At 40.8% G+C, this 18,389-nt stretch overlaps 1 protein-coding gene across 8 annotated transcripts in view; it reads left to right on the forward strand.

The window, feature by feature from the left end:
- IQGAP2 (IQ motif containing GTPase activating protein 2) overlaps positions 1–18,389 on the forward strand; it is a 124,970-nt gene that overhangs the window by 16,649 nt on the left and 89,932 nt on the right. For all 8 annotated transcript variants that reach the window (XM_086869188.1, XM_086869186.1, XM_086869190.1 and 5 more), the window contains exon 2: positions 5,227–5,326. In XM_086869188.1, the coding sequence (XP_086725314.1) occupies positions 5,227–5,326 (100 nt within the window). The remainder of the gene's footprint in view (positions 1–5,226; positions 5,327–18,389) is intronic.

An 18,389-nucleotide genomic window follows, 5' to 3' on the forward strand; every position in this document is an offset into this window, starting at 1 on the left:
TATGTATGAGAGAAAATGAATGACCAGGAAACCTTAAGTGCTGTTGTAGGTTTTGCAGGGGGTTTTTTTTCCAGCTTCCATTTTTCCAAGATAACAAAAATTCTTTGGTAAATGGTTATACTGGAATAACTTAAGGATTATGCCTCATAAAATGATCCATAAATTTGTATTCAGAAATTGTAACAAATATTACTTTTCCTAGCATGCTCTTTTGTTACATATTACAGAAATTTTAAGTTTAGCACCATTTAAAAGTACAATCCATGGATCCATGGACTAATGTGCAAACTGTTGCAAGTTAGATCTGTGAAACATCTCCTAGTTAATGTAAATTCAAACATAAACTGCTGTGACCAGCAGGTCAAGGGAGGTGATTATCCTCGCTCCATTCCAGCCATATAACAGCCCATCTGGAGTCGGGCATCCAGCTTTGGGGACCCCAGCATAAGAAGGATGCTGATCTGTTAAAATGAGTCCGGAGGAGGAGGCCACAAAAATGTTCAGAAGGCTGAAACCTCTGTCCTATGATGAAAAAACTGAGATAGCTGTGGTTGATGTGCCTGGAGAAGAGAAGGCTCTGGGACACTTATTGTGGCCTAGAAGAAAGATGGAAAGGTGCTTTTTATAAGTGTGTGTAGTGATAGGACAAGGGGGGATGGCTTCAAACTGAAAGAGGATAGATTTAGATTAGACATTAGGAAGAAATTCTCTAAGGGTGGTAAGGTGTTGAAGCTGTGATTAGATTACCAGTAAACTCAGTATCAATATAAATTATCTCTGATCTTGGGACCTCCAAAATCCTGATCATGGATGTACTATGAGGATGAACTCTGAACTGGATGACATGTACAGAGATAGTACTTGTTTTTAAAATTCTTGTGCGAAGTGACCGCATCTCTGCGAACCTGAAGTTTTGGTTGTCTTTCCAGATTCTGTTAGTAAGGTCATGGCTCCAGTGGCTCTTTTGCACTTGGACTGATTGTTAGTTTCAGTAATATAGCATCTTCTGACATTGGTTCTGTATTTCCAAAAACTTGCTCAAATCTAGAAATTTTCATGTTGTCTACTAATGCTGAGTCTGACTTAGTAAATCCTGCAGGCACTGTGTAGTCTGTAGGTACATGGAGCACCTTGGGTTGAGTTGTCAGCTCTGTGGTCAGCAACTTGCATGGCTCCAAGAATTTGCCAACAACTGGAGTGGCTATCTTGGATCAGAGAACATCAGAAACTTTTTGCAACTCATAACCAGACCCCAAACATCAATTAGTCCTAGATACTGCCTACACAGGACAATTTTAGAATGAGGAGGGTGCATGTAAGTGCAATGTGTCAGTTGATGGAAGATGACCAAGTCTTCAGTTTAGGAAAATTTCTTGGAGAACACTTACTTTTGTGTAATATTTAGATATGTTGAATATACATATGAAGGAAGCTGCTAGTAAACATTTTGTTACATCTGTTGAATCAATTGTGGGAAGAATTAGAAAGATGGTGCACCATAACTGAGTACCAGAATAAATCTCTCATGTGTGGCAATTAAAGCTTTAGTACTGCTCACTGTTCCTTGTGTTTGATACATGGAATTTATGAAAGATTTAGTGCTTTTTTCATGTGGAAGTGTCTATGAGTGAACTTGGCTTCTTAGCACATTTTGTCACTGACTCTTGGCTAACAGTTGTCTTGTTGGTTGTCTGGATGCACTCTTAACATTCCCTCTTCAAGGGACTATTTTAGATTTTTCCTCTCAATTTGAAATTAAGTTACATAATTAATTAATTTAATTGTAAGGTGTTGTTTAGATGCCTTTTTCCCCCTCTGTGTAGCTTTCATGTAGAGTGTGCCTTGTTCTATGACACTTGGATCTTCTCAGCTGGAACACTTTGTGTCAGGATCTTGCTTGGTAGAGGTCCCCAGGGGAAGCCCAGCCCTGATTACTCTGCCACAGTACACCCTTTATTGCAGAACTCTTTCTTTGTGAGCTGAGCATTATCAAAAAGTTACTGATATAGCAGAAATATGTTTATTCTTTCATCAATCTTCCTAGTCTTCTGACTAATACTTGCTCTGTTAAGCAGAAAGACTGAGCTTTTTGTCTCCAAACCAAACTTGTTTTTGTGTTGAATTTGGTGTGGCTGGCTTGATGGATGCTCTCAGAATGTTTGAAGAAAGATGTACACAGGGTTCTAGTCAAAGACTGACGCCCTTGCAAAAATCTCTTATTATAGACTAGACTTTAAGAACCCAAGTCTTCAAAGTAATTGCCTCTGCAGCTCAGTCCTGAGGCCACCTTTATCCTGCAGGTTGTCATTTCTGTTTCTAAAGCTGCGTCTGCAACCACTCTTGATGTGATAGCACAGTTGCTTTGAAGCCAGTGTCTGCTGGAGGGTAAGTGTGTAATCAGACTTATTGGAAGCTGGTGTTGTAAGGGACTCCTCCCAGGATTAGCACTGTAGGTGCTGGCGCTCCCTGTGCTCTGTATTTTTAGTGCTCAGATATTCAACCCAGAAATTTAAGCTGCTTTGGACCTGACAGGAAAGAAGCCTGATTTCCAACTTGTGAGCTGCTGATTCTTACTCTAGAAAGGAACTGGGTTTTCTACTTCTTGGTGTCTACAAGTTACTTATTTTTGAATCTTGCCCTTTCCTTTCATTGTTGTAGTGTTTGCTAAGCAGAACAACTATTACAATTCCACAATATCTGTTGGTGTCTTCATCCACTCTCTGAATCAATCTTTGCAAATAATTTTAATGGGGGATTTGAGGTTGACCAGGGCTGCTTGATCTGTGATGTCTTTGTTGGGGATGGAAGGGACCCATGAATGTGCACATCTAGGACTAGATCGTAAAGCATTAGTGTTATTCAGGTTTATTTGTAGATACTTAGCAAATGGGTCATGTGGTTTTCCTTCACCTGTCGTCAGACAAGCTGCCTTTTTTCTGAGTTGCTTATGGCTATGTTCAGCTGTCTTTGGAGGGCAGGAGTAAACAAGCATTTAACAAGGTACAAGGAACCTTGTTGGTTCATTGGACAATGGGAATTGTCATGGGGGATGAAGGTTTGGCCTGGTGTTTGCTGTCCCATCCTAGCTGACGGGACCATCAGCCAACTAGGACAATCAGCTGGCTCTTCTGACAGCACTCACATCTGGGAGAGCTTTGAAAAGAGACCCTTGATCTTGGTGTTGCAAACAATAAAATGATGTATTTTCAACTTCAGTGTGGTGGCTCATCAATACTTTTCCCTTGCTCTGGGGAGTCAGGAGCCCTCTGCAGTAGAGATGCTATGTCATGGAGTTGAGAGCAGCCTGTCTGGTTGTGCTGATGGTGGTGAGGGCAAGAGCAGTACCAGAGCAGCCTCCATGGCCAGTTTGCCAGGCACAGTGTTTTACCATCTGCACCCCATGTTTGCCTCCAAACGAATGTTTTGGTTCATGGCAAGTGATATCCTGATTATAGTATCTGAGGGCTCATTTTAGAGTGAGTCATGTATATTGGAGCTATCAGACTTAAAAGAAACTCTGAGCAAGACATGTATTTGTTTGATCGGTGTATGAAACATCTGGGTAATTAGGAAGAGCAATCTTAAAAGCAAAGGAAGATTAGAGATATCAACTCCCATGTGGTCATTAAAACTTAAACTACAAAGCTTGAAGCAGCTATACAAGGCCTTAACAAATGTATGGCAGCATCAGTCCAAAATGTGGGTAATTTCTTTTGTGTCCCCAGTAAATGCATGTGAGATCATTTCTCTGGCCTTTTTTTTTTTATTATTTTTTTATTCTTTAATTTTTTTAAAAGACTGCTTTCAAGGTGTGCAAGTACTTGCAAAGCCTGGAGTCCTGCTGTTTTTAAGTGCCTTTTACTTGAGTTGCCTGTATCCATTACCAGAAAGTGTTTATCCACTACTTAAAGCAATTGTCAGGGAAAAGCTGAGAACCTGCTCGTGGCATGCACAAGTCTGTGTGGGAATGGAATTAACAAAGCACGTCACAGTGCATTTCAGGAGGAGCAGGGTCTTTCTTTTCTTTACTGAGGGTGTGTCATGATGTTCTCAGCTAACCAGCTTGTGGGCTGCCACAGAAAGCAGCTAGCCCAGCCCTGCATTTCCGTCCTCTCCCTACTGCCTGCACCGCTGTGCCTGCAAGTGGCTCAGATCAGGGGGCCAATCCTCCCAGAAAGAGGTCTCTTTAGCAAGAGCTGCCCCTTGTTCTGGCTCACTCATGCAGCCACTGGGCTGCCAGCTATGGCATGAGAAGTGATGTGAGCATGTGGCTGAAAACATGAAAGAATGTAGGACCACATTTTTCACAGAATCATCAAGGTCGTAAGATGCTTTCAAGCTGATCTAGTCCAACACTCAGCTTAGTACAGATAGGGTGTCATTTTGGTAACTGACTTATACTGAAGGCTGTTTACAAAACTCTCACCTGCTGTGGCTGAAATTCGTCTAGAAGTCAGCACTACAGTATGCTCCTTCAGACACACTGCTAGAAACATTTGGAAGAATTGGAGAGATGCTCACAGAGGGCACTCTCTGTACAAGCAGAGAAAGACCAGTCACTGATTAGAAGCTGCAAATAACTGGGCTCATTTCCACCTGGAGATGTGCACAGACATCCTTAATGGTCTGGGAGTATGTTTTTATGGGAGGTGATGAGGTTGCAGCAGTAAGTAGGAGAAACCACAGATGGTTCATTTGATTACAACCCTCATCACCTCCATCAGTGGGAGGCAGCTCAGCATGTTGCAGTCTCATGGGTTCCTGAAGTTGCAGCCAATTCCTGCGTTGTCCTTGATATACCTCTCCAATGTGTTGTCTTTGTCTCTATTGTTGAGGATCTGCTTAGCATGGGGCTGTTCCAACTGCTTCTTGCCTTGAGCTTCCTCATGAACATCCTCAAACTCCTCTGAGGAAGTGTAAGCTGAAGCTCTGCTGGCTCCCAGCCACAGGCCCCCATGGCTGAGTGCTCCATCCTGCCCCCAAACCAGGCAATGGCCTCAGAGCAATACATGCTTGGTCTTAAAGAAGTGGAACTTGAGGACTTCACTGTAGGGAGAACAGAATGCTCTTGGTGACCTAGACATCTTTGTGCAGCACACTATAAAGTGCTTCTTTTAAAGAGAAGTGATAACTATTTTAATTTCCCTTCTTCAGTAATTTCAGTAAAATTCCTCTAAAAATCACCCCGACTCATGTATAACTTGGCGTATGGGTTTCTGTTTGCAGCTATTGTGGATGATGAAAGGCTTTCCGCAGAGGAAATGGATGAGAGGAGGCGTCAGAATATTGCTTATGAGTATCTGTGCCACTTAGAAGAAGCAAAAAGGTAAGTAAATGAAAGCACACTTATTTCTGGCCTTTAAATGCACACGTTCAGGCCTGTTGTGTTCTTGAGCATCATAATTTTTGATTCAACATCTTGAACTACTTGGATTAACTGAATGTCTGAGTATCATAGCACTCAGAATGAGAAACTAATGCCCAATATGAAAAGTTTGATCTTTTTAAAGAAAGATTTAGAAATAATCAAGGCAACATTCTGAATCAAGTCACCACCTGGCTGTGGTGTCCATTTTCACCGAAAGTAGGAGCTGGATACTAAAACACAAGGCTGTAGTTTTGTGGGAATCTGAGTCAGGCTTATGTGACTAACTGAGGGAAGTATTTTGCTCCTGGCTCTGTGGCTGTGCTCTCTTCTCGGCGCTACTGCTTGTGGAGTGACTCAGGTTGCTAAGATGGCAGAAAATCACCTGGGCTCTTATGGGTTTAATGATTGATATCATCTCAGTGTTACAATGGTAAGTGCAGGCAGAGCAATAAGATAAGATGGACTCTGCTCTTGCTTCAGTTGCTACTGGTCAGCAGTACTCACCTCTTGAAGCAACAGCCTGTGATGAAACACTAATTTGAAAGTGCACAAATCACCTTTTGATCACCTTTGTGCAAATGTACTGTGCTATGCTCACTTCCTTCTCAAAAAAATATTCAACAACATTTTCATAATTAGAGAGCAGGGAAACAGGGTACAATATCCTTGTGCTTTCAAAGTAGCTTCAAGTGCTGCAATTATTGCATATGTCAAAGCATATTTTATATTCTGTCTGATCAGACTTTTTCAAAGATGTTTATTATACTGCTGTTATTGTTATTGGCACCACTGGCAGTGTCCTGCTTCTGCTCTGTGTTTATTGATGATGGTGTTTTTAGTTATAAACCGTATTTGGATGACTTTCCTCTGAATTTCTATTGAGAAAAGAAAACTTGAACTGTGATTAGTAGTGCAAGCTGTGAAACCTTGGTGTGAAGATGAAGCATAGAATCTCTGCAATGGAGTAAACCAGTGTATTTCAGTCAGTAATCTACTGTGTTCTGGGCCTTGATTCCACAGAGTTTCCCTCTCAATAACTGCTGAAGGTTTTGTCCTAGGGGCACTGTTATAAAAATCAGCCACTCTTACTTTCACTTCATTGTTCCATTTGGTGTAGCAAACATTGCCTGCTTTGCTCTTTCTTCCTCTTTCTCCTGCAGGGGTTCCCTGTTCAGATGTCTAAGATGGCAAGTGTGTTCCTGCTGCCAGGGAGGAGCGAGCTGCTCAGCATGCTCCTGCTGCCCCCATGGTGCAGTTGCAAGAGATTGCCCTCAGTTAGATGAGTCAGCTTGCTATGTTGGCAAGGAATTCTTAGCTCTTTTGCTGAATTAGTTTTCTGTGGTTTAGGGAGCTGACTGGTCTGATCAAGGGGTCAGAGGAGAAGCTGTGCAGGCAGGAGGAAGGGGATGGGGTGCAGCTGCACATTAGAGAGAGGGAAGGAAGCAGGTTTCACTTGTGTAGATGCTAGATCAAGTCTACCATCTCAGGTAACCTCAGTGAGTCAAGGTTTGATCTCATGCAAGGTTTCTCCTTGGTATGTTGCAACTCACCTACCTGCTGCCTTATGGCATCTAGTCTCCAAATTCAACCTTTTCTCTTCTGCTGCTATTCTGCCTACTTTTTCTTCCTGGTTCTCTTCAACCTTCCCCTTTCCCAAGGCTACTTGTCACTTTGAACTCAAGTCCTCTAGTTAATTTGAAGCAGCTCTCTTGATATTTCACAAGAAAATGTGAAGTTATTTTTACAGCTAATGGCTTAAATTAGCATCTGCTATGAGTAACCTCCTCCCCTTCCTTGCATTTATTTTCATGGAGATTCTTGCTATTAGCAGCTTTCTAGATGAAGCATTCCTTTTTAGCTCTGCAGTCCACAATGGGATTTCATATCCCATTGTGTTCCAGGGTTGTGAGTTACCTGGAAGCTTTTCTGGATCTCTGTTTGGAAAATCAGAATATACAAGTACTGTTCAATGGTTATTATTTCATAAGGTGGGGGTGAGCTTAGTGTAAGGAGCGTTGTACACCCCTTATCGAGGGATTGGGCTGTCACAGATGGAGCTGATGTGGTAGTATGATTCTGCTGGGTGTCCTCTGCCTCTGTGCAATGGTCCCATTGCTCATTAGGAAGGAAGGGATGATCAGGCAGGCTGTGGTGAAGGCCCTGGGAGTGCTTCTAGGTAGGGAACTGCTGTGAGAAAAAAAAAAGAATGTGAGGGGAAACTTCTCCCTTCACAGAGAACCATTGAGGTAATTTTGTTGTACCGTGAGACTTTGCCCCACGACACTCTTACTACTGTAAAAAAACCCAGCAGCAAACAGCTCCAAAAATCTTGCACAAACAAGTAGAAATGCCTGTGTCTCATTGCTGTGTAGCCCCTAGCCCTGCTTTCCCAGGAGGCGACTAATGCTGTCCAGGGAGGCTGAGCTAGTGCCAGGCCCAGGCTCGGATGTCAAAGGTGCATGCCCACATTTTTCCCAGCCCCAATCTGGTGAAATGGGAAACATAAAGTTCTGCATCACTCCTCACTGGGTGGTTATTCACTCTGCATGCTTGATTAGGGATGAAACATGCTGATGTGCAGTCTTTGTCTGTGCCCGCATGATTGTCGCATTTTCACTGTCACTACAGAGCCTGAACAAAACTGGGGACTCTGGAAACAGAGAGAGCAACAGGGTCATAATTCAGATGAGACTAGCTGGGGAGACTTGAGTGTAGGCTTCTTCCACAGCACGTGGTGGGTCCCGCCCTTCAACTGCGTTGGGAGAGCACTTTCACAGGAAACATTCCCAGGATCCATGACTTTTGCTGCTGCTGGACAGAGAGGTCCCAGCTCTGGAGCAGTACCCATGGGATGTGCAGGCCCTCTTCCCCTGCTGCACGCTTGCAGCACTGGGTCTGAGTCAGAGCAGGCAGGATGGTGCCTTCAGCCCCAGGTGCAGCAAGTGGTTGTGAAACCACCCAGAGCTGTGCCTGCTGCCTGCTTGCTCACAGCAGTACCCTCCTGGGTGAATCTGGGGAGCAGGAGCTGCCTTTATCACACATTTAACCTTTCTCCTGAGGGCTTGGAGAGGACTTTTTAATATTTGTAACACTGTATCCATGACAACACTGAATGGGTAAGGTGAGTTTTTCCAGTTGGCAGCTGTCAAAAAAGACAGCAAATACTATTTTAGATAATCAGCTGTGTGCAAATACGATGCGCTTTGGTCCATATTGGAGAATAATAAATACTGAAATAAACAATAAATAACAAAAGTTCAGGCAGAACATGACTGGGACAGCACTATGTCAGGAGGCATATTTTCTTTCTCACTGTATTTGTAACATAAACATTATTTTATAGCAGCTCTGCATTTTGAAATTCCAGAATTAATTAAACAGGTGAAGAATGTGTGCTTTCAGCTGCTTTTCAGATCACTGTTTGCATACTTAATTCCTGTAGCCCAGCTTTAATAAAAACTTGGCAAGTTCAACATGAAAAAAGAGTCCTGTCACTGGTAGCTGATGCTTCTGCAAATGCCTTCTGAGCTAGGCACAGTATCTGTTACACCTATACAACATAGGAAATTGGTTTTGAAACACAATGAGGAGGCTTTAATATCTGCAGAGGTCAGTATAGTTTGATAGGGTATTACATTTGATATTGAGGAAAAAGCCTTTTTTTTTTTTTTTTTTTCTGTTAGATTGCTGAGCCCCTTTCTTCCTAAAATTACATGTTTTGCTTGCTGGTATATATTTTGATTTATTACTTTTGCCTTTAAGGAAAGCCTCTTGCATACTGAACAAGAAACCAAACAGAAGCAAAAAATCGATAACATCCCATGTCCTTGAACTTTTGAGAAGAAACATATCAAGAATATACAATTAGGAGTAGGGATTTTCACACTTCAAGAAATGCAGCTGTGGATGCCACTAATAGAAGCCTTCTAGACGTTACCCTGGCACATATCCAGTATAATTTGGAAAATCATACTAGTAAACAGGACAAGTCTAAGGTGGGCATGAACAGCTGAATCACAAGCCCTCATGTCTTCTAAAATTATGTGAGTTTTAGCAGGTGCATGCCCACATTTTTCCCAGCCCCAGTCTGGTGAAAGTGATATTTACCGCAGCATCCTCCTTGCCAAAGGAAATAACATCAAATTCTGGCTTGGGTTTGGCTTTTGCTGTTGCTTGTCTCTTTGCAGATGTGTAATTACTGCACTTATTACAATTATTGTAAAGATAATACAGATTTGAAGGACTTAAACTGTGATTGAAGCTTTGGCATATAAAGCAAATCAAATTTTCACTAAATGTGTTGTAGCTAGCTAGCCTTACCATCATCCATAGTTAAGTAGATACTGTTTCTCTTGGCTTTCTAGAAATTAATACCTTTTTATGATTGAATTTGAACCATGGAACTCCTCATTTTACTAGCCTTGAAATGGACTATTCCATATGGAATGGAATACACTTTGTTTCATCAAGCACATTCTGCAATTTCATAACCAGAGCAGCCCAGAACATTTTTTACTTGCCCAGCTGTTCAGAAAGGCAATAAGTTGTGTAAAACACTGAAGCTTTAGCTTCAGTATTAGGACAATAAAGATCCAGTAAAAGAAAACTATCCAGGAAATTTCTTTTTGAGAAGTCCTTTCTTTTTAAATGTTGAAAAAGTAAATTCTCATTCTTCTGCAACTTCTTTTCAATAGAAAAACAAATTATCTGGTTTTGTTTCCAAAACCTGCCTCTTTCATAATGCTGGTTTTTGTTAATTGGTGTGCAATGGCTAGTTGCAGTATCAGTCGATGATATGACAGTAAGGAACTGCTGAATGTAAATGTACATGCAATTTTATGAGCTTAAAAGGCGCTGAGGTGCTTTCTTGGCTTTGGTTAAAGCCAAAAGTTTTTCAGCACAACAGAAAGCTCAAGTTGCCAGCACTGTTGGACCATGGAGGGTAGCTAAGGGGATCACTGTTTCTGGGGAAGTTAACAGCATCCTGCAAAAGCTTGGTGTACTACAAGTGAAGTCTGCCAGGTTTCATGTTACTGTTTCTCCAGGCATGAGAATTATGGCAACAGTTCAGCCCTGGCAGGTCATGAGTGAATTAATGCTACTTAAATACTTTCAGACTACAGGAAATATTTAAATATCTGTGCCCTTAGTAAGTGTAAAATATTGTAATCTAGCTGTAAAACTACCTAATATTAGACAGAAAATATTAAAATATTTCTTAGTAACATGTTTCATATGGGTTTGTCAGAAAATTCTTTTGGAATTGGTAGTCTACTGTCATGTAAATGAACTTTTCTTTGTCTCCCCACGTCTGCCTGCTTTAAGCCAAATAAAGTACTAGTTGCTGGCAGCACCTCTGTAAATGTCAAATGTTTGAAATTAGGGTGTGTCATGAGGTGAAATTCTATGAAGAAACATAGCTGTGTTATACCTGTTGCTGAAGTATCTTGGTCCTTGCAGAAGTACTGATCAACAAGTACACCTGCTATTTCACATGTTGGTCCTCAGCATTCTTATCTAGACTGCCAGATATTGGTAGAACAGTGTTGTGGAGAGTTTTGTTTTGGAGAGTTATACAATTGTATGGATAAGCCAGAATTTTTGTATTCAAGTGTGATGTCAGTGATATCAATCAATTCAATATTTGCTTGGATAATGATATTTGCATATGAAAAGTTTTGATGGTGAGATCTAAAGGCGAGAGAAACCTTTTGTGCTAGTTTCTGTACAGGATGCATTGACCTGCTTACTGGCATGTTGAGGTAACATGTAATGGGTCATTGCTCAGTGTGTATGGTTGTGGAATAATGATGCTGAGTAATGATGGATGTGACCTTTGTTTTTGTAGACTGAACCATATGGCTCTTGTCCCATAGCACGCACTGAAGCTAACAGTATAGTCCCTTCAGAGCCAGTAAGTTCTCTTTCTCAAAGTTTTCCACCTTTCTTTTAGGCACTACTGTCTTGTAAAAGAACTAATAGTTTGGTTTTTTTTAATGGAAGACTGACAAATCTGTAGCTAGTTCATGCTCTGCTGCCCATGTATTGATGTTTTGTAGGCTCAGCTTCACCCAGAGAGCACACAGCATTTTCATTTCTCCTTCACTTTCCCTTCTACAACTTGGACTATCTCTGGTGCAACTAGAAAGCTTCTTTGACTTTAATACTCCACTTATAAGACTACACAATTGTCTATTCAAAGTGATGGCTTCATTCTGCACCCTGGTTAGCTCCTAGCTAATATTAAGCATGACCTGAGGTGGCCTCACCAAGGTATCAGTAGTGGTTGAGTTGTTAAATTGCCATGGGGAGCACACAAAGGAGTAAGGACACTGACAGGGCTGCTTGTACATCACCAAGCCAAAACTATCTCTAAAACTGCTAAAAGAAAGCTTGGGGATGAGATCTGTAGTGAGGAACAGAGCTGTGGGAATTAAAGGTAGCAGAGGTACTTGGGGTTTGCACCTTGCCTAAGAGAGTCATATGAAGCTGCTGTTGGGAAGGATCTGTGATAGCACCCATGGGAAGGAAGGACATTTTTTGTTTAGTGTTGAAGAGCTTCTTAAGTGTTGCTCTTGACTTTTGCTAAGTCCTTCTGCACTGTATCCTATTTACCTGAGAGCAGCCAAGGCCTTTGTTTTCCTGTGCGCTAATGACAGCATGTGTGGCAGTGCTTGTGTGCTGTGCCCACGCCACCTGCACTGGACTGCAGGCTGCGATGGTTGCATGCCATGCTGCTGGAGTAGCTGGCCAGAGAGCAGTGCTTTCTCCCTGGCACACGTCCCATTGGAGTATATCCCTAGTGTAGCTAGGGATGTGTGTCGAAAAGCTTTATGTCATCATCTGCCTGTTTGCTTTGGACCAGAAGAGGAAATTACCTGGACTGAAGGAATTTTCTTCTTATCAGCCCCTTTGCAGAAGTGTACTTTTCACATGTTGAGATCCTTCTTTCTCAATTTACTGTGTCCTGGAGAGCTGTTGATCTTTGGAAGAAGTGTTTATTCAGGCTCTGGCAGAAAGTGTTGTGGGGAGTTATGAATAGTTCTTCATAGATGAGAAGAGATGGGGCAGCAGCTGTATGTGGTAACCTTTTCAACACTACTTTGTACTGACCCCTGCTGCTAGTGAGGTGCCCACAGGTGTGTATGGGATCTTACTCTATTGGATACAAGAAATGACTGTTCACAAGAAACATGCTGCTCTAGCAGGAGGCTTTTGCTATTACTTTATGGAGACTAGAAATCCACATCTCTATGATTTAGCTACTGCTTTGAGACTGAAAGCGCTGAAATCAGTCCAATGAACGTTTAGATTTGCAAAAGAACAAATGTGCTGCTGTACCTCCAGCTCTGGATGGGATAAACAGCTTGGGGACTGGAGGGATCCGTGCTCACTGAATGTATAGGTATGGCATTGCACCCAGCTTTTGCCTTCTTAGGTACTGCAAGAGAGCAGTTTATAGAAAAAGGTGATTTCTGAGGGATGTAGTCTGGGTTCCTTTGAAAATCACTTCTGTTGCAAATATCTCAACAGTTCACTGTTCAGAGAAGGAGCACTCTGGCAGTTTGTATCTCATCTTTAAGAATGGAGTAATGCTGGAATCCGCCTTGTCTGTGGACGTTGCTCACCACAGACCATGTGAATCCTGTGCTAGTAGATAGAGCTCTTGCTCAACCAGTGCTCCCTACCATGAGATGAGTGGCAGTCCCCTGCTAGGGGTGCAGTTGCTTTTTAAAGCAACATGTGGTAAGATTTGCAACTGGGCTGATTGGGTTGTGAGTTTGTATGCACTGTATGGTGCTTTTGATTGCTGTTGGTCTCAATAATTCATGTGCTTTAATAAAGATGACTTTGTATTCACCTGTATTTAAAGTCAAGGCTCTCCTAAGAGGTATAGTAGTGTCCCAGATGAGACCAGAGCCTATATGGACTTTGTGAGAGCTTGGACATTTCTCAGAGCACTTCTTGATGTTGTGGAACCACTGTCATTTGAGGCTGATAGTGCGACAGCTTCCCATAATTGCTTTTTCTATTTTTCTTGCTAGAGTTATATAGGCATCTGCAGACCCCTGTGTGTGGCTATGTAAACCCCTCAGATGCTTTCCACCTCACTCAGATTAGGGAGAGCTGTGAAAATGACTCTGTTCTTCATTGTCTCTGTTTCCCAGCTGCCCGTGTTACTTTGAATTGCTTATGCACTTTCTGTAATGCACAGGAAAACAGGTTTCAGGGTAATCTCTTCAATCCCAGATTAAACACCAAAAGGGGGAAGGATTCTTTAAGCAAAACCATCCCTTTGAAAATTTAAGTGGTGTGTCTGTTTTTCAACTGAGTTGTGGAACTGGCATGCATTCTTCAATTAGTACAACTTAAAGTAATTCAGTTGAATATTTTCTTTCAAATGCAAGGGAAAAAAATTCTTGACAAGATTTTTGTTTTATAGTTTTAAATCATATTAACTGGTTGGTGTCTCATACGAAGTGGTTGGTGCTATCAGATATCAATTCATGATTAGATGAAAGGCAAAAGACCAACTGTGGAGTTACCCCTTTTGTGAAAAGAGAAAAGGTAGCACAAATATTGCTGTAATCCGGTGCATGTGTTCAGAATTAGCCTTGTGTTACGCACAAAATAAGGAGGTGAGATACTGGTTGTCTGTTTCAGCAGGGGCAGCAAGACATGGCCTCAAACATTTAATGTATTACACTTTTTCTACTGTACACTAGCACCATTATTGACAGCTAAGGCATAAAACTGGTTTCAGAAGCAGAGACTGAGTTGTGAATTGGTTTTGAGCCTGACAAATTTCAGTCTGGGGAAAGCAAGTTCCATTCCTCTCAAGTGAATGGAAGGAGCTGCTCTTGAACTTGAAGTGCTGGGAAGTACTTCATACAGCTGGCTTCCTAGCATAAATGCTAGGCAGATTCTGCCTTGGAAGAAAATACCTCCATGATCTGCAAGTGTAGATCTAATAGCTTAAAGGGGAGAGAATCTTACAGGGTTGTTTGTTTGGTTTTTTTTTTAAATTATTTAAGTTAAATTTACAAGCACTGACAAATGAGTTGTACTGTGGCATTGAGTACAGATTTATTCTGGTAGGATGATGGCTAATGGCATGTATAATTTTCCAGCTATCCAGAGGACAAACAGATAGACTGCCCCAGGACAGGAGTTCACAGATTGGCAGTTGTGAAGATGTATAATTCCTGCAAGGCAGGAGTACACTATTCACTTTGCAGCAAACATGTGAGCCTGTATTCTCTTCCTGGCTTTTATTGCTCCCATATGGGCTGTTGGTGATGCATTCACCCCAAAAGAGAAGTCATAAAGCTTGTCTGATAACTCAAGCCCTTCTATCAACAATAGCATGTTAACTATTTCTAAAACTTGCTTGCCATCAAAGCAGATGGATGCATTATAAAATTAGTTGCAGTAAGAGTGTAAGAGAAACTCTTGTAATGAATGGAAATGACTTAAACTCAATGCTTTTCATTACCCCTGTCATTCTGTTCTCTAAGCCTGCTTGTTGGAGGTCCTAAGGCAGAATTTGTCCACTAAGTCAATTAAAAACACAGTGATTCCTGCAGGCATGCATATCTCATTGCACAAAAATTGCACTGCTGTGTTGTAGCTATGCCCAGGTCACTTGTGTTTTGTTTGCCAGTGGACAGAATAGAAGAAACTGTGGGAGCAAGGAAAGATGGGGAAATGGCTCATTGGAAATGTGCAAAAAGTATCACAGATAGGAGGCATAAGATGGGAGGAATTTGTGGAGCGTGACTGCATGCAGGTTATGTATCCTTGCTGCTGCTTCTGGGGTGTGAGGCTGGGTGGGGTTATGGAGGATGCTGTTGCATGCCAGTCACGTTTGCCCATAGGGCAACCTGTCAGTGGCCTTGGAGAAAGGTTCAAACCATCATAAAATACATTCTGTGGCAGGACTGTCTTTAAATCTTGGCTGTCAAACAGGCTGCTCTAAAATGGGTAAAAATCAAATTTCTATTTACACATTGTGCCAAACTCTCTCTCTCTCTGTTAAAGAAACAAAGCAATGAAATTATGTCGCACCAGTAGATGTTAAAAGCTGGAATGTATTTCTTTCCTGACAGTTTCCAAGTGGCAGATTGCATCCCCTCCCTTGCCATGATCCAAGGAAAGCGCAGTGTGCTTTATTCAAGTACATCTGCATTTGCCTGATGTACAGACCCGGTCATGTGGGATTTACTTTGCAGCATGTTTGGGGGAGTGCCAGGCCTTGGTCTGGCAGTCTCCTTGCTGGAACAGAGTTCAATGGGATTCGTGACTGAAGTTGGGTTTTAGGGCTTCCCATTTTTCTGTTTAACATCTACAGAATAGAGAAGTGTTGACTTGATCCACCCAGAAACTTTTGAGGCATACTATCTTCAACTGTTTTAAAAAACAACCATCAAAATTCCACTTAATGTTGAACATAATCTATTGGCAGAGGGGAAAAAATTGCAGTTTGTTTTTCATTTTTTTTCTCTGAAATACAGATGGCATTGAAACACACGTGTGTTTGCAAGTTTTTTAATTTTTAATAGTATGCTTTTACAGCACTTTCAAATAATTTGTTCATGTCACTTTTCCATTTTTTTCCCTTCCCACAAGAGCCCTGATCTAACCTTGTGATTAGTGTAATACTTAGTACTGGGATGTCTACTGCCTATTCTGGGGAGAGCTTACACTTTATATAAAGTCAGCAAATGAGAGGTGAAGTATTGTATGGTATTGGCCTTTTTTTTTTTTTTTAATAAAGCTGGAGATTATTTTAAATATTCCTGTTGCTTTCTGTCTTGGCAGAGAGAGACCTTGATCTGTCTTTCCTAAGTAAATATAGCTCTGCTCTGATTCCAGTTTCAACATTTTCTCTACTTCCTCAGGGTCAAAGTGGTATCACGTGATGGTTAGTAGCAAATACTGTTTTTCTAATTGAGAAGCAATAGAAGGGAACAAAATTAATCCTAGAAGTGTTATTTATTTGTGATCTTATTTACTCCTACTCTGTTGAGAACAAGGTAGGCGTATAGGGAGACTTCTTGTTTTTGTAACACCTTCTGTTTCTTAATTGTTGGAGAACAACATAAGTAAGAAAAATGGTTTCTGCTTAAGTTTTCAGTGCATGAAACTCACAGGGAGTTACTAGTGTGCTGTGGTGGTTACTGGCTGAGATTGCAATGGTATTTTTAATGTCAACAGCAAGTTTATTTCTTGGGAAATCATGAAGTCATAGAGTATCTTGAGTTGGAAGGGACCCACAAGGAACATCACAGTCCAACTCCTGGCCCTGCACAGGATATCCCTAAAAATCACACCATGTGCCTAAGACTGTCATTCAAATACTTCTTGAGTTCTGTCAGGCTTGGTGTTCTGACCAATATCTGGGGGAGCCTGTTCCAGTGCCCAACTACCCTATGGGTGAAGAACCTTATAATTATTACAATAATGATGGAGATGATAAAAATAGTGATGATGATAGCAATAATGAGTGTAATAAATAAAAAATCCCATGTTAATCAGCATTTTCAGACCTTTGTAAAAGTGTCTAACTAAAGTTTGAATTTTGCATTACAGTGTGAAAAAAAGACTAGGAAAGCAGGGGTAACTGAAAGATTTAACAAGATTGACCTTTAGTAACCCAAGATGCCAAGGAAGAGGCAAATAGACTGCAGGTGCTGAATTGAGACCTCCTCTGAAATCTGTAAAGGGCTTCTTATGTACTGAACATTCACTGGGGTCAGCAAAACTATTATTTGTACTTATTCTGCTTTCAGCAAATTAAGTCAAAACCTCTGTGTCTGCAAAAGATTATACTTTATGCATTTTTTGTTCGGATTCTGCCTTAGTGCAGAAAGACTTGGATCTGTACATCACTTTTACTTTCTTGTGGCTTGTCTTTAGATTTCAAAACCAAGGGCTGAACTCTGCCATTGCTTTACAGCAATATCCTATATTCTAAAAGCATCGATACCTACACTGCTGTGCAGAATTTTCAGGAATGCATTAATTTCCAGCAAGTTCAAAGAGAAAACATGCATGCAATGCTTCTCATTTACATTGATGTCAAGATCAGTGTGTTTCAAAAGAAGTGTCTGTCTCAGGGCAGAGTTCACAGGGCTCCATGGTTATTATGTTTCTGTGCTGTCTGAGCTGGGTGTCACCAGAGGAATTATATCTTCTCTGAAGATCCTGCTTAGCTGGTACTTTGATAACATGATTAGATTAATAATTAATGCTGAGTGTGCTGTGTGGCCTTTCATGTGATGCAAGATGTGAATAAGCAGGTGACTACTGAAAAATTTCCTCCAATCTACAAAGGTTTATGGTTCATCACCAATAAAAAGGCATTTGTAGAATGTTTTGATTTTATCTGAGTCTTTTTCTCTTGTTTACAGGAATGGGAAGGATTGGGACTGAGAGGGAGTGAGAGGTTCATTTAGGAGTTTACAAGAACAAGCAAATTCCTTTTAACACCTCTTTTTTTTAATTTATTTTTCTATTTTTCTTTTCTTTTTTCTTTTTTCTTTTTTCTTTTTTCTTTTTTCTTTTTTCTTTTTTCTTTTTTCTTTTTTCTTTTTTCTTTTTTCTTTTTTCTTTTTTCTTTTTTCTTTTTTCTTTTTTCTTTTTTCTTTTTTCTTTTTTCTTTTTTCTTTTTTCTTTTTTTCTTTTTTCTTTTTTCTTTTTTCTTTTTTCTTTTTTCTTTTTTCTTTTTTCTTTTTTCTTTTTTCTTCTCCTCTTTTTTCTTTTTTCTTTTTTCTTTTTTCTTCTCCTCTTTTTCTTTCTCTCTTTCTCTCTTTCTCTCTTTCTCTCTTTCTCTCTTTCTCTCTCTCTTTCTCTCTTTCTCTCTTTCTCTCTCTCTTTCTCTCTTTCTCTTTCTCTCTTTCTCTCTTTCTCTCTTTCTCTCTTTCTCTCTTTCTCTCTTTCTCTCTTTCTCTCTTTCTCTCTTTCTCTCTTTCTCTCTTTCTCTCTTTCTCTCTTTCTCTCTTTCTCTCTCTCTCTTTCT

This window comes from Cyanistes caeruleus, chromosome Z, assembly GCF_971803275.1.
Source record: "Cyanistes caeruleus chromosome Z, bCyaCae1.hap1.1, whole genome shotgun sequence".
Lineage (NCBI taxonomy): Eukaryota > Metazoa > Chordata > Aves > Passeriformes > Paridae > Cyanistes > Cyanistes caeruleus.